At 40.5% G+C, this 17,410-nt stretch overlaps 1 protein-coding gene across 7 annotated transcripts in view; it reads left to right on the forward strand.

Moving 5' to 3' along the window:
- RERE (arginine-glutamic acid dipeptide repeats) overlaps positions 1-17,410 on the forward strand; it is a 418,432-nt gene that overhangs the window by 249,175 nt on the left and 151,847 nt on the right. For all 7 annotated transcript variants that reach the window (XM_067018162.1, XM_067018153.1, XM_067018161.1 and 4 more), the window contains one exon: positions 5,580-5,684. In XM_067018162.1, coding sequence (XP_066874263.1) covers positions 5,580-5,684 — 105 coding nt within the window. The remainder of the gene's footprint in view (positions 1-5,579; positions 5,685-17,410) is intronic.

Consider the following 17,410-nt stretch of genomic DNA (forward strand, 5'->3'; position numbering starts at 1 on the left):
AATGGGCAAATACATGTCTATTTTCTTACAATTTCTTCTTTCTTATGTGAGGGGTAGCATACTATAGATAGTCTTTTGTGCTTTGCTTTTTTTCACGTAGCAGTATGTTCTGGAAATTGCTCCATGTTAACTCATAGAGCTCATTCTCCTTCACAGCTGTATAGTACTCTGTTTGGTGGGTGTACTGTGGTTTATTCACCTGCTGTCTTGTGTATATGCATGTAGGTTGTTTCCAAGATGTTCCAATTGTAAATGATGCTGTAATCAATATCCTTGTGCATATGTATTTCCTTATTGTTGGATGTGTATCTTCAGGGTGGATTTATAGGAGAGGGGCTGCTGAACTGAAGTTTATGCATATGTGATTTCTCTTCTGAACGCATATACCAATTTGCGTTTCCTCCAACAATGTCTGAGACTTTCTGTTTCCCCAGCAGAATGTGTTGTGTTTTTTTTTTTTTTTTAATTTTGTCCATCTGATTGGTAGATGAGAAATAGTGTCTCAGTGTTGTTTTACTTTATTTTGCTAACAGTGGGTGAGTTTGAGCATATTTTTGTCTATATCTTTGTGAATTGTCTGTTCGTGTCTTTTCTCTTGGGTTGTTGTCTTTTTGTCTCTCACTTTTTAAAAGTTATTAATACGCCTGTTGCAGGTATTCCCTCAGGACTTTGAGTCATAGTTAGAAAGCCTTGCCCTCCACCACTTTTTAAAGATAAATTCTACCCAGCTGCCCCAGTGCCATCTACCGTCTTTACCTCAGTGGTTTGAGATGCCACCTTTGTCATATATTATGTTCCATATGTATTCGGAACTTGATATTCTGTTTCCTATTGTCTATATATGTGCTAGCACTGCACTCTTAATTATAGAGGCTTTATAGTATGTTTTAATGTCTGATAGGGCTAGCTCCCCCCCCTTTTAATTATTTGGTTTTTCCATATGAATATTAGTAGAACTTGTTTTATTCCATAAAATAGCTAGCTGGTGTTTGTATTAAGATTGCCTTGAATTTATAGATCAAGTTTGGAGAGATGCCATGTTGAGTTTTCCTATCCAAGAATAGGGGGTGTTTTCCCATTTGTTTGTACTTACTTTTGTGTCTTTGAGGAGTGTTTAAGAATTTCTCTCAAACATTTAAGAAAATTAAATTTAAAAAGTGGAGAGGCAGAGGGGCTTCAGTGGAAGTAATGTTGTATATTGTTATACTTGGAGCAATCGCTAGAAAACTATGTGGAGTGATACTCAGAACACTATAAATAAATCAAGATGAAATCCTAAAAAAATGTTCAAATGACCCACAGAAGGGCAAGAGAAACAGAAGAACTAGAAATAGAAAAGAAACTTAAAAAAGAAAAGATACTATGCCTGTCATTAATCAAATGGCTTACAATAGACACGATGCTGACTCTGTCTCAAAAGCTTTTTCCCCCTTATTTCCAGGTAAGAGTGACAGTAATAGCTGTAAACGAACATGCTACTTACTGTAAGCAGTCTTTGTGAGCTTGTGTCCCTCTCCACGAGTTTCTGTGAGGTTTGCATATGTCTGGGGATGTACGAAGACTCACTCAATTATGGATACAGTTTAAGGGAATGAATTTCGGGGCCACAGTTTCCATGTGTATTTCTCTGCTTGCTTGAGGAGTTTCTCTCCTCTCTTTCATCCCCTTCAGGTGGCCTTCTCCCACCAGGCACAGGACCCTCTAGATGGCGCAGTGCCCAGGGTGTAGCTGGGGGGGCGTCACAACAAAGCGCTACCTTGAACAAGTCTTTTCCAGGAAGCGCTTGTTACTGCTGAATAAAGGGATCCTAAGACATGGTGCCTCCCTGTCTTCAGTCTTATTTCTGTTAACAGTGAAGATACGGGGAATGCAGAACCTGAGGAAGCTGGGAAAGCAGCTGTTGCAGCAAGGCGGGCGTGATGGCAGTTTTCTCTTAACAGTCTCTCTGCCTCCATTTCACAAACACTGTCAAATAATATAGTGTTTTGAGCAAGAGCGTGGTGAAAAGAGAGCCCTGGAGAAAAAACACTGAGTGCTTAGAATGGTCCACATGCACACGCTTTTACTTTAAAGTGTAAGCACTACTCTTCAGTAAGAGGCGATATGAAAAACATTTCGAGATGGACAGCAGCCAGTCAGAACCAACCACGGTCAGCCTCCCGGCCCCTGTCGACCCTGGCTTCCACTCTGCTTTGCTGCTGCGGGCCCCGTACCCGGCAGGGACAGACACTTCCAAGAGCCACAGCTATATGCTAGTGACTGTTGTTTTATTTTCTCCCAATGCTTTTTTTTTTTTAATATTCAGAAAAATTCAGATTTTAAGTTTACATTTTCATAAATTTTGGCAAATTTGTTTGACACTAAACAAGGCATCGGATATTCTCATCATCCCAGAAAGTTCCCTTCAGCTCCTGTTCTCTCTAAACTTCCCACCCAGAAACAACCACTATCTTGATTTCTCCTACCATAAATTCCTTGTTGCTGTTCTAGAACTTCATATGAATGGAATCATACAGTATGTAGTTTTTTTGTGTGTCTGGCTTCTTTTACTCAACATTTAGTTTTTGAGATTTTTCATGATGGGCTGTGTATCAGTAGCTCTTTTCTATGTGTTGTTGTGTAGTAATCTCATTGTAAATTATACAATACTTTGTTTACCCATTTCTTTGTTGATGGACATTTGGTTTGTATCTAGGCTAGTATGAATAAAGCTGTTATGAACAACAACAAAAGCACAGTGAAGGAAATAATGATGATAAAAGCAGAAATTAATGAGGAAAAACATTAGATCTAATTAATCAAATGCTTTAAGAAATTCTGGTATTTTATTAAAAAATACATTATGGCCAGCCGGGATTTATTCCAGGCATGCAAGGTAGGTTTACTATTCAGGACTCTGTTAACATCTAATACCATGTTACTAAGTCTAAGGAAGAAACCTGTCTCCAAAGCGACGATTATGATACGGTTGGTTATTCTAAAGCTATTTGATGGGAACACCTGGGAGGCATTTCCACTAAGATCAGGAACAAGGTGAGGATGTCCTCTGTTTCCACTACTTTCCACATTTTCATTGTATTAGAGGTGCAACTTAGAGGCTTAAGAAAGGGTAAAGAAAAAGTGAAACTATTGTGTATTTGCAAATAAAGTTAGCATATGGGGAAGACCTCAGAGAATCGGTGATTAAGCTCTGTCAAATGCTAAAAAATTTTGTTGAGTAGCAGGATATAAAATGAACATACAAAGACCAATACCCTTCATGTAATCAAACGGGAAGCAAACAGAGGACACAGTGGTAGATAAAATCCTGTTTATTACAGCTTCATAGTCATTTAGCACATGGTAGCTTCTCTCTCCCTACTGCTTTGGATTTTCCCGAAAGCAGTGTGTTGCCCTTCCCTGGGAACATCTTGGCAGTGTTTTTGATGGTCACGATGACGTGGGCGGGTGCTGTGCTGTAGAGGCCAGAGATGCTGCCAAATACAGGATAGCTGCCAACGACAAAGGATTGCTGAGACTGGGAAACCTTGTCTTAAGCATAACTGATTTCCAGTGCTTGTGTTTAGAATTCTGGGTTAGAGGAGTTTCTGTATGTTTGATTAATCATTCAAGTTTAAGGATAGATTTAAATTTGAGTAATAAACAAGAATAATAAAGGAAGAATCGCTTTCCTTTAGTAAGGGACAATGATGAAATAATTTATTTTGCATAGCACGGAACAGTATACAAAGTTTCATAGACTTCTCATTTGATCTTCTTAATACTTTTATGAGATAGGTATAACAGATGTACTTATCTCTGGTTAACCGATAAAGGGACTTACCTGTTTCTTCTAGGCTTCAGGGATGAATCACTTCTGATAGATGGGTGATCAGTTGCGGAGCGAGTGCCTTGTTCATCTAAAAAGTTGTCTTACCTGCCTGTCCTTTTCCAGAAGCTCATTTTAGTTCCAGTTAAATATTAGAAGGATAGGTCCTAGGCCTGGAGAGTTGATACCTAGTCCATTTCTTCCTTTAATTGTATCTCGTTACCTACAGATCAGTGCTTCCAACGGAACTTGCCACGATGATGGAAATGTGATATAAATCTGTGCTGTTTGATATGGTAGCCACTACTACATGTGGCTGCTTAAATATACATTAACTGAGATTAAATACAATTTAAAATTCATTTCTCTTCACTTACACCAGCCATATTTTAAGTGCTCAGTAACCCGACATTCTCTTCTAATCAGTAGTATCCAAAGGAAGTTGAAGAAATCAGTCGTATTTTTGTTTAATTTTTAAAATGGAGTTTGTCTCAGCTCATCTTATCTTCTGCCCAGTACTGAGGCTTTGGTCACAGGTTACTTAAGCCCTGTGGGAAAGGAGGATTTTTAATTGCTTTTTAATTTGGTAGGAAATGAATGAATGTGCATCCCCATGTTGATATCCCTCAGTTTCTTTCACTAACACCTTGGCAACGAGCGCATGTATGTGTTGACGTGCCAACTCGTGGAGTCCTTCTGGGAATGGAATGCCTGCTCACACGGTGGGAGGTCCCATCCCTGGAAGCATCTTGCAGGTTCTGTTGAGGTGCCTTTGATCCTCCAATTCCATCTACTCTAATCATAGCCTTTGGCTTCCAGTTGATGTTAAAGTTGCTTCCTGTAACTGCTGAGGAAGTTGAAATTCTGAGAACCTCCCTGCCTTCTTTGGAACCCTGGAATTTCTCTCAGCGCTCCTGTGTGTACGTAGTTGTGTGTAGTGGGATGGTGGGTCCTGCTGCATATGGTATAATGTGAATGACATTTATATTTAGTGTGTGGAAACGCTGCTTAAGTAGTTGTGTAGTATTGTAGAGTTTTCAGCTATGTTGTGGTTTAACTTTTGTTAGTGGATGAACCTGGAAACCTTACTGCTCTAGTATTCCCATGGGAAAGCGTTTTCCAACTTAGTTAATGTTACCTGAAAATTTGCGAAGTGTGTGTGTGTGTGTGTGTGTGTGTGTATTTTAGAACCCATCTGTATATTTAAAATAAAAATTTCTCTAGGTTTTAATTTCCAAGACAGTTTATTTCTTCCACACTCAGAGAGAAGAAAAATATTTAACAGTTACACATTCTCCTTTTCGTAAGGTAGCAGGAAGAAAAGGCCCATTTTGCTTTGATGATTTACAGAGACTTTAGATGGATTTTTTTTTTTTTTTTTTGGTAAAGTAATGTAACTGTGGTTTAAGTTTTTCCCCATCATTTCTAGTTTAATATCCTTTCATCACAGTCCTGCCCTCAATTTGTCTTTGTGGTTTAATTAATTTTATTCTAAGACTAAAAGGCTGAGATAAAAGCAGTTAAGTTGTAAAGTTGTAGGTTAAAGCAGTCATGAAACAAAAAAATATAATACTGGACATTTTCTTCTTTTGTGGGGGGGGGACTCCCATTTTTCTGAACAGATAATTAAAGAGTTTGTAGCCATATTCTACATGTTCTTAGAATACCATGGGTTTAGTTATATCTTCCCCCACCTCTGCTTTTCTAGTAGTATTATGGTTTGCAAAGCCGTTGAGGACATTACTAACATTTTTTGTTCATTTATTTTCAGAGGGAAGTGTAACATCTCCCATTTTTCTGACATATTTGCTGCTAGAGAGTTTAAAGCCCGAGTGGATTCATTTTTCTACATATTAGGCTACAACCCTGAGACGAGGTAAGTGAGTCACTGGGTCCCACTCTGTGAGAACTTTGGCTTTTTTCACGTGTGTGAGTGTGTGTGTGAGTGTGTGTGTGCGTGTGTGTGTGTGAGTGCGTGTGTGCGCGCGCCCGGGGGTATGTCTGTGCACACTTCTGGGCGTGTATACTGAGGAGATGAAAACAAAAGACGCGATGCCCGGTAGTAAAACCTCCTTGGGAGGAGTCGTACTTAATGTGTTTCGTGTCTTCAGCAGCTTCTTGTTTTTGCTCTTTATTATTTTGTTGTTAACAAAAGGAAAAATACGACCATTTGGGTTTGGAGGGGGCAAGATAAAGTCAGATGTTTAGTTGGTGTGTGTTTTGAACTTATGATGAATTATACCCTCATGCCCGTTCAGTCAAGCCTTCCATACCTTATTGAAAACCCCAAGGACATCATGGAAAGTTCGTTGATTAGTAATTTGTTCACTTAATAAAACCCCAGAAACACTCACTGAAATATCTCTAGTAAGACTGCTGGTATGAGATGGATACATCCAGTTTTCAACTGTCTTGGTAAGATCTATATCACAGGTAGAGTGATGATGATGATTATTATTATTTTTAATTTTTGCGGAACGCGGGCCTCTCACTGTCGCGGCCTCTCCGGTTGCGGAGCACAGGCTCCGGACGCGCAGGCTCAGCGGCCACGGCTCACGGGCCCAGCCGCTCCGCGGCACGCGGGATCCTCCCGGACCGGGGCACGAACCCGCGTCCCCTGCATCGGCAGGCGGATTCTCAACCACCGCGCCACCAGCGAAGCCCAGAATTATTTTTTAAATGAAAAACAATAGAGTCAAAATAATTTAACAGAAAGAATTCTTTGTTTATGTCTCTGATAGGCTATAGTTTTAACTCAGACCACGGAAGAACTTCTGTAAGAGTATATGTGTTCATATTTATCTTGTATCAATCATGTGACTGTGTTTCATTAAGGATTTGAAAAAACAGAGAAGGTTATTAGGCGATCAAGTAGTCTGTGCTCAGGACAGTCAGGACATAATCTAAAACTCTAAGGACTGAGAGAGAAATAAAAGATGCTTGGCCTCAAGGAAGTTAGTAGAAAGAAGTACGTTAAGTATAATTGCCAGATGGGTACCGCTTGAGTGAAAACCTTTCTTCATGGAGGATGCTAAGAAATTATATGTAAAATTTAGAATGTTGCTCTTCAGACCGTCAAACTAGGGTCAATAAAAGGCCACATATTCTTTGTTGTGGTTGTAAGAGGCTGCCTAAAGCTCTATTGAGACATATATATGTGTCTCTCTCCATATATATACTAGACAACAGCTATGCTCACCGTTTTTGCTTACCTTTTTTTCTTTAAAAAACAGTGAATTTGAGCTTTTGTTTTCATTTTCAAAAGTATGCCCTATTCCAGTGGCAAAGAAGCTGGTCAGTGGTAATATTTCAAAAGCATCTTATATTGTGAAATGTTTATATTACATGTGCGTTTATTAACTGCCTGGTCATGTCTTCCTGTTGCCCAAGTGAAGTGTTGGACACTCAGAGGTGGATTTCTGTCTGGACACACACAGTGGTCTGTTACTTCAGTGATGCCGTATTTATTTAACTGTTGGATAGATGGCTGTCATATCGCACAAGTTAGATTGTTTCAGGGAATTGACCCAATAGCTTTTGAGTTTTAAATGTTTAGCTCTTGGGTTCATAGTAGCCAAGCAGATTTACTTTTCACTAGTTTTGGTTATACACCTGTTTTTGCTGAGTGTTCATTTAAAGTGATATGTAAACTTATCTGTGTAAGCTGGAGACACACAGGTTCTTGCCTCATTTTTTTATTGTGTGTTACTGGTGGTCATTCAGGGCGATACGTCCCATCAGTTTTGTTTTAAACTGTGGGTTAGGCGTGCGATAGAGGAATGTATTATTATTTATCTCACCTGAAAAAGCAGCACAGAGGCAGGCCTGTAGCAGCATGTTTACAGGACCTGCATCCTGAAGCGCTTCTTTAGTGCTTTGACCTTAGTCCCATTTGTTCATTTCTGTGGCTCTGTCCCCCACGTCCAGCTTGTGCTTGGCACAGTGGAAGTGCTTGGGGGTTGTTGGATGAATGGAAGTGAACAGATACTTGAAAGTCTGCTTATTAGTGATAAGTCTGTGGCAGGTCTCAAACTTCTCACAAAGTGAGTGTGAAGGTTTGCAGTGATAGAGCCGGTGTGGCCCAAGCTCACGGGCTTCACCACGGGCCCTACTTTCCGCCTCTGAAGTTCTGGGTTCAGCGCCCACTCCCCAGAGCCGCCCAGATTATCAAAACTATGTGTGCGATTTAACAGAGTACAGAAAACTGTTTGTGTTTTCTCCCCCGGGCTTACGCATAGCCCAGTCCTTCGAACGCCCGGGGTGCGTGATGCCCTTGCAGAGCTTACCTCTGTCTCTGTCTTCGTTTCAGGTCTGTGAGGGATGGGGCTCATTCTGGGTGAGTGAGACCAGCATGTATCTGGGGCCGTGTGGGGCCGTGCGCTGACTCTTAGTGCTCTGAGTCACCTGGGGAGGAATGTCAGGCCGTTCTAATAATCCTGTGAGATGGCGCGGTGATCAGGAAGACCGCTGGAAGTTAAAGAATGGCGATTCTGTGACTCCAGACTTTGATGGCTGTTCCCCTCCCCTTAAATAACGTGTGAACTCTAAGTGAGCAATTAAAACTGAAGTTTAAGACGGAGTTATTTCTCATAGCAAATTTTCTGATAGTAGTTAAAAAGTTGACTTATGTAATTTTCCATAATTTTTTTAGCATCTTAGCTGGCACTGAATGATTGGGTTTTTTTTTTTTCCTCTCACATTTATCACAGATCCTTTTAAAACCCCAATATCTGGCTGCCCCCCCCCCCGCACCTACTTGTTGATTATATTTCTGAATATCGTGCCTTATCAGGGACCTGGTTGTCCAGAACTTTTTGGTATTGATGGTGTTACCTTGCATGTTAGTGGGGAACAGACTTTTATGAATTCTTTGGTCCATTGCCTTTAAAAGTTGGAGAGGGTGGATTTCTTGTAGTCGGCATAGAATTACTTTGGTGTTATTAGGTATAAATTTATATTTCATTAATTATTTTTTTCTACTCAGAGTACTGATTATTAATATAAGTAAAGCATCCACAATAATACAGGTTCATAATCTCTTATTTTCAATTCTGAAATCTGAAAGCTCTGAGGATCAAAACATTTTTATGCTAAGTTGGGTGCTGAAATTCATTTGACCCTGAGGTCAAACTTGACCTGAACTGATGTGAGACTTTTTATATTCTTTATTCAGTTCACTTTGTGTGGATTTGCACAGCTTTTACTACAAAGGTACCGATGTGATAGAATAGGCATTATTGCTCAGACACTGCTGTGGCATTACCTGGTATATTCCCTGTAGTACCTTCTAAATCTAAAAATCTCTGAATTCTGAAAATCTTCTGGTTCTAAGGATCTTGGCTTAGGGGTTGTGATGCTGTGTTCCTGCTACCCATGACATTTAAGGAACAAAACTTCGGCAAAAAATGTGGAGGCAGATGTTTCTAGCTTCAGGTAGAATTCAGGCTACAGGGGCTGGCAGGTGAGAGAGGGCTTGAACCTTTGGTAATTGGGCTTTGCTTTTGGAATTTGTTTTGACGTTTCTGCACTCAGGGAGTGTTCACTGTTGCTCAATAAATAAGATTCACTCCAGATTTACTTCTGCAGTCAGCATACTCTGAACATAATGTCATCATGTTCTCATTTTCTTTGAAGGGTGTGATCCAAAATCTAGTGAGAAACTTTAAATAAAGTCAATAAATTTCAGCTGAGAGGTCTTAGTACATAAAGCCAGTAGTCCTTATACATGAATTTGACCAAAACACCAGCATCGTTGGTTGAACTAAAGTAGGTTGGTTCAAAACAATACATAAATAAAGTAGGTTGGTTCCAGCTTATAAAGAGAGCTGGGCATGGAGACCAGTTACATCCATACTTTCATTCCCCTTGTTGCTTTTTTATTTGTCTGGTACCTCATGGCCATTTAATCTGACTGCTTGATCCTTTTGTTAAGACCAACAGCGTAGGAAGATCTCCCCTTTTGGACCCAGGCAGCCTGGGCTCTGTTTCTGTGCTCCCACTTCATCTTTGTGTCCATGGGTAAAGGTTGTCCTTCCTGGACTGTGTTTTCCTCTTTAATTAATAAAAATGGGGAAAACAAAAACAGGGTAGCTTTTGTAAACTGTCATTTTTTTTGTTGCTTTTCGGGAATTACAAAAATAATTATAAATTTTCTTTTGAAGAAGAGATTAAGAAGTATCTTTTTTTAAAAACTCTGTAAAATGTTAAATCCAAAAGCAAAACATGAACTACTTCCCAAGATGTCTTGATTCTGCCCGGTAGATTGTTAGCCATCTGGTTGGTTTTGCTGGCATGTGGAAGTCTGAGCACTGCGGATTCTTGCCTCTGCTTGGAATATTAATTATAAAATCCTCTGAATATATAGTTGCTAAAGATGTAAGGTAAATTTCTTCATTGACCATGATGAAGCTAACTCAACAATTAAAATAAATACGTGAGTAGTGTTGATGGGAAATAAGACATGTCTACAGTCAGAATATTTTATTGAAAATTTGAGAACCAAAATTGAAAAAAAAAAATTTATTGAGAAAGAGGTTTGGGCTTTTTATAGCAAACAAGCCTGTCCTCTTTGTAGCATGGAGGGTTTATTGAGTTTTTGGTTGTCCTTTCCCTCATCTTCCCATCCCTCCACCTCCTCAGGTTCGGCCTATTAGCCAGTGCCTTTTTTTATTGTGCTTTGACCTTTTCTGACTCTATACTTTTCATTTCTTAGAAAAGTTCTCCTTACCTTTCTGCCTCAGGCCAGTGAGTTAGGAGGGGAAGGAAGTAATAGTGAATTGGAGTCCCAGTAAGAACAAGTTTGCAGAGTGGCTACTTGAGAGGAGGTGACTTTATTTTTAAATTATTAAGAGTGAATTTTACCAGGAACCAGTCTCTTTGTTTCCCCTTGCTAATAAGTAAGAGTTCCTTGGGTCCCTAATGGGCGCAGTGGTTAAGAATCCGCCTGCCAAGGCAGGGGGACACGGGTTCCTTCCCAGTGCAGGGGACATGGGTTCTATCCCTAGTCTAGGAAGATCCCACATGCTGCGGAGCAGCTAAGCCCGTGGGCCACAACTACTGAGCCCACGAGCCACAACTACTGAAGCCCACGCGCCTAGAGCCCGTGCTCCACAACAAGAGAAGCCACTGCAATGAGAAGCCTGCACACTGCAATGAAGAGTAGCTCCCGCTCGCCGCAGCTAGAGGAAGCCTGCGTGCAGCAACGAAGACCCAACGTGGCCAAAAAAATAAAATAAAATAAAATGTAGTATTTTGTGTATAGGTGGTCACGGAGCAGTCCCGCACTCTAATACTAGTTTTATATAAGCGTCAGTGGTCTCATCAGAGGCTTGGTCTGCAGCATGAAAAATCTGATTATATTCTTGGTTCTTTGCTTCTTGAACACGAGCCTTCTCTTGTTAATCAGGTGGAAAACAAGTTGAGGGTTCAGATCTGATCTTCTGTCTTACCCAGGAGAGAATGTCCCATGTCACCTGTGATCACCTGCATTCACCCGTGTCCTCTCTGCTTTTCTTCTTCCAGGAAACAGGGTTTGTTTTTTTTTTTTTTTTTTTTTTTTTTTCTTTTCTTGCGGTACGCGGGCCTCTCACTGCTGTGGCCTCTCCCGTTGCAGAGCACAGGCTCTGGACGCACAGGCTCAGCAGCCATGGCTCATGGGCCCAGCCGCTCCGCGGCATGTGGGATCTTCCCGGACCGGGGCACGAACCCGCGTCCCCTGCATCGGCAGGCGGACTCTCAACCACTGCGCCACCAGGGAAGCCCTGTTTTTTTTTTTTTTAAAGCAATATTGAGGCTTAAGTATTATTATCCTTATATTTAGAAGTAATCATAAACGGAGGCACTTGCAAGAATTTATATATATAATCTCCCCCGTGACAGTGGCAATAATGTTACTAGTAACAGCTATAGTTAGTGAGCACTGTGCAGCTGGCACTGTGCTGAGTGTTTTACTTGTGTGATTCATCTTTTTTTACTTTGTTTTGAAACACTCTTGACCATACAGAACGGTTGCAAGTACACTAGAAGATCTTTGCTTAACTGAACCATTTGAAAATAAGTTGTCACCATGAGGCTATATCACACTCTAATACTTTGTGTATTTCCTGTGAACGAGGGCATTTTTCTTGCATTACCACAGTATAGCCTTCAAAATCAGGAAATTGCCACGTAAATATTATTGTCCTGGAATTCTCAGACCCCACTCAAGTTTTATAACAAAAGGCTATAGCAAAAGGAATCCAGTTCAGCATTATGTATTTGGTTGTCATATGTGTGTTTTGTCTCCTTCAATCTGGAAAAGTTTCTCAGTCTTTCCTTCACTTAATGACATTGGTACTTTGGAAGATTATATAGGCTAATTATTTTGTAGACTGTCCCTCAGTTTGCATTTATGATGTTTCCTTATCATTGCATTTATATCTCATATCTTTGACAGGGACAGTACAAAAGTCATGTGTTCTTTTGCACACATCCGTTAGGTGCTACACAATTCTAGTTTGTCCCACCGCTGGTAATGTTCACTGTGATATGTTGAATAAGGTGGTGTCTGCCAGGCTTTGCAATTGTACAATTTCTCTTTTCCTTTTATAATTTTTTTAAAAAATCGGGTTATAGTTGCTTTACAATGCTGTGTTAGTCTCTCCTGTACAACAGAGTGAATCAGCTATATATATATACACACATGTATCCCCTCCCTCTTGGACACCCCCCCCCACGCCCCCCCACCCCCCAATCTAGGTCACCACAGAGCACCGAGCTGAGCTCCCTGTGCTACACGGTAGGTTCCCTCCCACCAGCTATCTGTTTCACCCCTGGTCGTGCACATACGCCACCCCCAGTCTCCCAGTTCATCGCCCCACCCCCACCCGTGACCACACGTCCCTTAATGACCATTCTGTAGGCGGTTTCTTTGAGACCCTGTAGATGCCTTCTTCCTCATCAAACTTCGAATCATTCATGTATCTATGGCAGGGTGGACTAATGGTTGCCAATTTTATCCAGTTGTTTATAATCTGTTACTAACATTTTGAGGTCAGATTGTGCCAGATTTTGGAGAATGATACTTAGGAGCCCAGATCTGGTACTTGGTATGCTCATTACTTTGTATCACTGTTCTCAGGCCTTCTGCATGAACAGAGCTTGGGGGCTGAGGGGAAGGGAGGTAATGCACACTTTTACATCTACTTCCATATCTGTGTTATGTGTATCCATGAGTTCATACCAAATTTTCCAACTCTAATCCAATAATACAAGGTTCCTGCAAGTTTTTTCCCCTTTTTCCTTACTTGTAATTCTCACCTTTAACAGTAGAAAACCTCATCTCATTGTCCTTAATATCTTTACTGCCAATTTCTTATCCCAGACTCTGCTCTCTCCCACACATGGATGGGCTTTGACATCTTAAGCCGTATTTTTAGTAGGTTTATCTGTTGATATTTCTTAGTGCCACCTCAAGGAGTCAAATTTGTAACATCATCTGTTCAAGACGTGTGCGATGACAGCTACTACTACCATAAAGGGAATGCTTACTCTGTCCTAGATTGCTTAAGTTTTTAATTCCCGTAAAAGCTCATTGAGGTTGGTATTGTCTTTATTTTATAAATGAGGAAAAGGAAAATCGATATTATATTAAATAGCTGCCTAAGGTTAGTAAACAGGAAATCCCAACCCTGTTTGACTCAAAACCTTGTGCTCTTAACTTCTATGATTTCATCACAGATTGATTCATATACAACATATTTTCTTCTGGCTATGTTAGAAAATAACTTTTAGTCTTTTCTAATGAAGAAAAAAACACGTGCTTACCAGAAAATAACTTGACAAATTCAAAAATTAAAGAAGCAAACTGTTATAATAATTCTATAACCTATATTTGTGTTTTTCCTTGAATATACATCTTTGTGCACCTGTATAGGTATATGTGTATGTTTTAAGATTGTAATTAAAATATTGTTTATACATAATGTACAAATAATCACGCATTCCTCTATTCATTCATCTTCTTCTGTTTTGAACATAGTACCACGTCATTAAACATTTTACAAACGTTTGTAGTGAGCGCCCTGTATACAGCATCACCTGGATGTCCCATAACTGATCTGCTCTCATATTATTGAACATCTGTGGCTTTTACATTATTTAAATAACATGGTCAAGTAACATTGTGACCATCTTTTTTCCACATAGATATTTATACTTCAGCTGTAAAGTGACAATCTAGATCTCCCTTATTTCAGTTAATTTGGATTTGAGACATTTCAAAGTTCACTTCTGTTTTAGTGAAGTCAACTTTTCTACTCATCACAGCTCATTGTCTTTGTATAGCTTTTGGGGGCGAGAAGCTAGAGCTGGATACGAACATTTTCTTGTTCACTTTTCCTCTGTCATCACATTTGCACTCTCAGAACATTTACCTGTGATGGCAAGTATTGGAGACAGTTGAGATGAGAGTACGGGTATATTTGGAAACACAGCTGACTGAAGATGAAAGAACTTTAGTAAAATAGGACCAAAACCCAGATTTGATAATTCCCAAAACTGTTTGCCAGTAAACATATACAAATACTGAATAAAATACAACAAATCTTTTAAATGCAGAGCTGAGCTCGCAAGAATTAAGAGAAACGGAAAGGTTCAGCCGCCTGCGGTGAGAGGGCTCGGGCCGTTTGTTCGTCTCCCTCACACGGAGTCTTTGGTTTTAACGCACACCAGGTTCAGGAGATGGGGTCCTGATCTCAAGGGTTTAGGGAGTTGGAGCGGAGAGGCTGTATAAAGTTAGGATCATCGAAGGCCTCTTCTTTTGGTGGGAGGGTGAACTAGGGAACGTATCTGGAACTAGAAGACAATGACAGGGAAACCTGTCTGGGTTTGGTACTCCAGACCAAAAAAGGAAGAGGAGGAAGAGAAGGAGAACTCCCCTTATAACTCATAACTTTGGGCCTTGCCTCCAAGGCAGTTGGGGCTTGAATTCGCACTCTTGAAAAATACGAGAGGGCCTTCCCTGGTGACGCAGTGGTTTAAGAATCCACCCGCCAATGCAGGGGACACGGGTTCGAGCCCTGGTCCGGGAAGATCCCACATGCCGCGGAGCCGCTAAGCACATGCGCCACGACTACTGAGCCTGCGCTCTAGAGCCTGTGAGCCACAAGTACTGAACCTGCGCGCCACAACTACTGAAGCCCGTGTGCCTAGAGCCCGTGCTCTGCAACAGGAGAAGCCACCGCAATGAGAAGCCCGCGCACTGCAATGAAGAGTAGCCCCCACTCGCCACAACTAGAGAAAACCCGCGCTCAGCAGCGAAGACCCGATGCAGCCAAAGACAAGCAAACAAACAAACAAATAAATAAATTTATTATATATAAAAAAACAAAAATACAAGAACTCCAGGATGAGAAGATAATATAAAAAGTGGTCTCGTGCCAGTGAGTTGCCCTGGACACCTGACACAGAAGCGTGTACAATTTTGGAGGAAGGACACACCCTCATTCAAGAACTGTAGGATATATACAGATAAAATATCTTTGAGTGCTGAGCTCACTGTCAAAAATTACAAAATGTTGGAGGAAACTATGTGTCTTCAACTTGAATCAGATAAAATAAATGGTAAGATACACATTTAAGAACTTCAGTGCTAGAGCTATCAGAAAGAGACGATATAATAGGCTTGAACAAAATAGAACTTTCATTTCTCTCTCATATAAGCGAAGTTGCAAAGGAAGCAATCCTAGGCTGGTATTGGGCTCTGAAGATAACTAGGGGCCACCTCTGTACCCTTATCTTCAGCCGTGACCTTGTGCTCGAGGAGGTGATGGAACGGTAGCCATAACGTCCAGCTTTGAAGGCTGGAAGGAAGAGGAAGTGGGTAAAAAGAAGCACGCCTTCTCCCTTTAAAGGCAGTTTTCGTAATTTGTACAAGACATTTCCTTCTCTTCTCATTAGAACAAAAAGAAAAAAACCAGACTCACGCTTTACAGGTGAATTCTACCACCGTTCTAGAAAACAGAGAAAGAAGGTGTAGGTTCCCCAAGTTATTTTATGAGGCGAGTAAAACCTTTATTCCAAAACCAGATTGAAAAGTAAGATTTATAGGTCAGTTTTACTTATGAACATGCATGTAAAATGTTTAAATAAAATATTGGGAAATGGAATCTGGCAAAGCATTAAAAATATACTTGTTCAAGTTGGGTTTATAGAATACATGAATGGTTTAACAGTAATTTATCTGTTAGCATTTTACCATTTTTTAACATATTGAAGGAGAAAGTATATACAGTCATCTTGATGTAGTAAAAGCACTTGATAAAATTCAACACCCATTCAGTACTTGCGGGGTGGGGCGTTCTTAGCAAGTTAACTGTAAAGTGCAGCTTCCTTATTCTGACACAATGCTTAACTGAAAACCTGCAGCAAACGCCGTACTTAAAGAGGCAGAGTGTTGCAAATACCCTCTCTAAACTCAGAGGTAATAGAAAGATTCCCATGACCGTTAAGACATGAAAATATAATGAGGATCAGGAATGAAGAAATGAACCTTTATTAAAGATGGTGCCATAATTTTTACCATAGAAAATCTGAGAAAGTATGTGAACAAGTGGTTAGAACTGGTAAGATAAATCAGCATGCTTGCTGGATATAAGATCCACATAGATATAAAGCTCAGTTCCATTGGCACACACCAGGGACAATTTCAAAATGAAATTTAAACAAGCGTTTCTGAAACCTTTTCTCTCGAAGGGAAGTTAGTACTAATTAAAAGTCAAATAGAATATCTTTTTTCCAGTGAGTGTTTTTCTCTAGAGTTTCCTGAATGTTAACTTTTCATTGCTAATTTTGTTTTATAACTTTTTTAAAAAAAATTATTTATTTATTTTTGGCTGCGTTGGGTCTTCATTGCTGCGCGCGAGCTTCCTCTAGTTGCGGCGAGCGGGGGCTGCTCTTCATTGTGGTGCGCGGGCCTCTTATCGCAGTGGCTTCTCTTGTTGCGGAGCACGGGCTCTAGGCACGCATGCTTCAGTAGTTGTGGCTTGTGGGTTCTAGAGCGCAGGCTCGGTAGTTGTGGTACATGGGCTCTAGAGCACAGGCTCAGTAGTTGTGGCACACGGGCTTAGTTGCTCCGTGGCATGTGGGATCTTCCCGGACCAGGGCTCGAACCTGTGTGCCCTGCATTGGCAGACGGATTCTTAACCACTGCGCCACCAGGGAAGCCCCGTTATAACTCCTCGTTAGTAAATAAAACATTTTTCTGTTTCTGGAGAGTAGAAAACACTTCAAAATTAAATCTAGGAAATTTCCATGTTGCAGCTCTTACTTTACCTTTGATAAACATAAATTTTCTGCTCACTAAACATTAAGTACTCTAATGGCAGAGTGGTTATTCAGTCGATTTTTATATAATAAACCTTTATAATTTTAGAATCTATTAGTATAACATATGCATTTCACCTGCTCAGCTCCCCTTTAATGTACTTAGAAGTTTTAATCCTTCACTTGTTGTTCACTAAGGATTAATTGGAGGAGAGAGGGAGGTCTAGGACCCAGAGGCAATGTGGATGTACCAGGATCTCCGGACTGGTGGGGAGACCTAGCAGTAGGCCTCAGAAGGAA

This window comes from Kogia breviceps, chromosome 1 (genome assembly GCF_026419965.1).
Source record: "Kogia breviceps isolate mKogBre1 chromosome 1, mKogBre1 haplotype 1, whole genome shotgun sequence".
Classification (NCBI taxonomy): Eukaryota; Metazoa; Chordata; class Mammalia; order Artiodactyla; family Physeteridae; genus Kogia; species Kogia breviceps.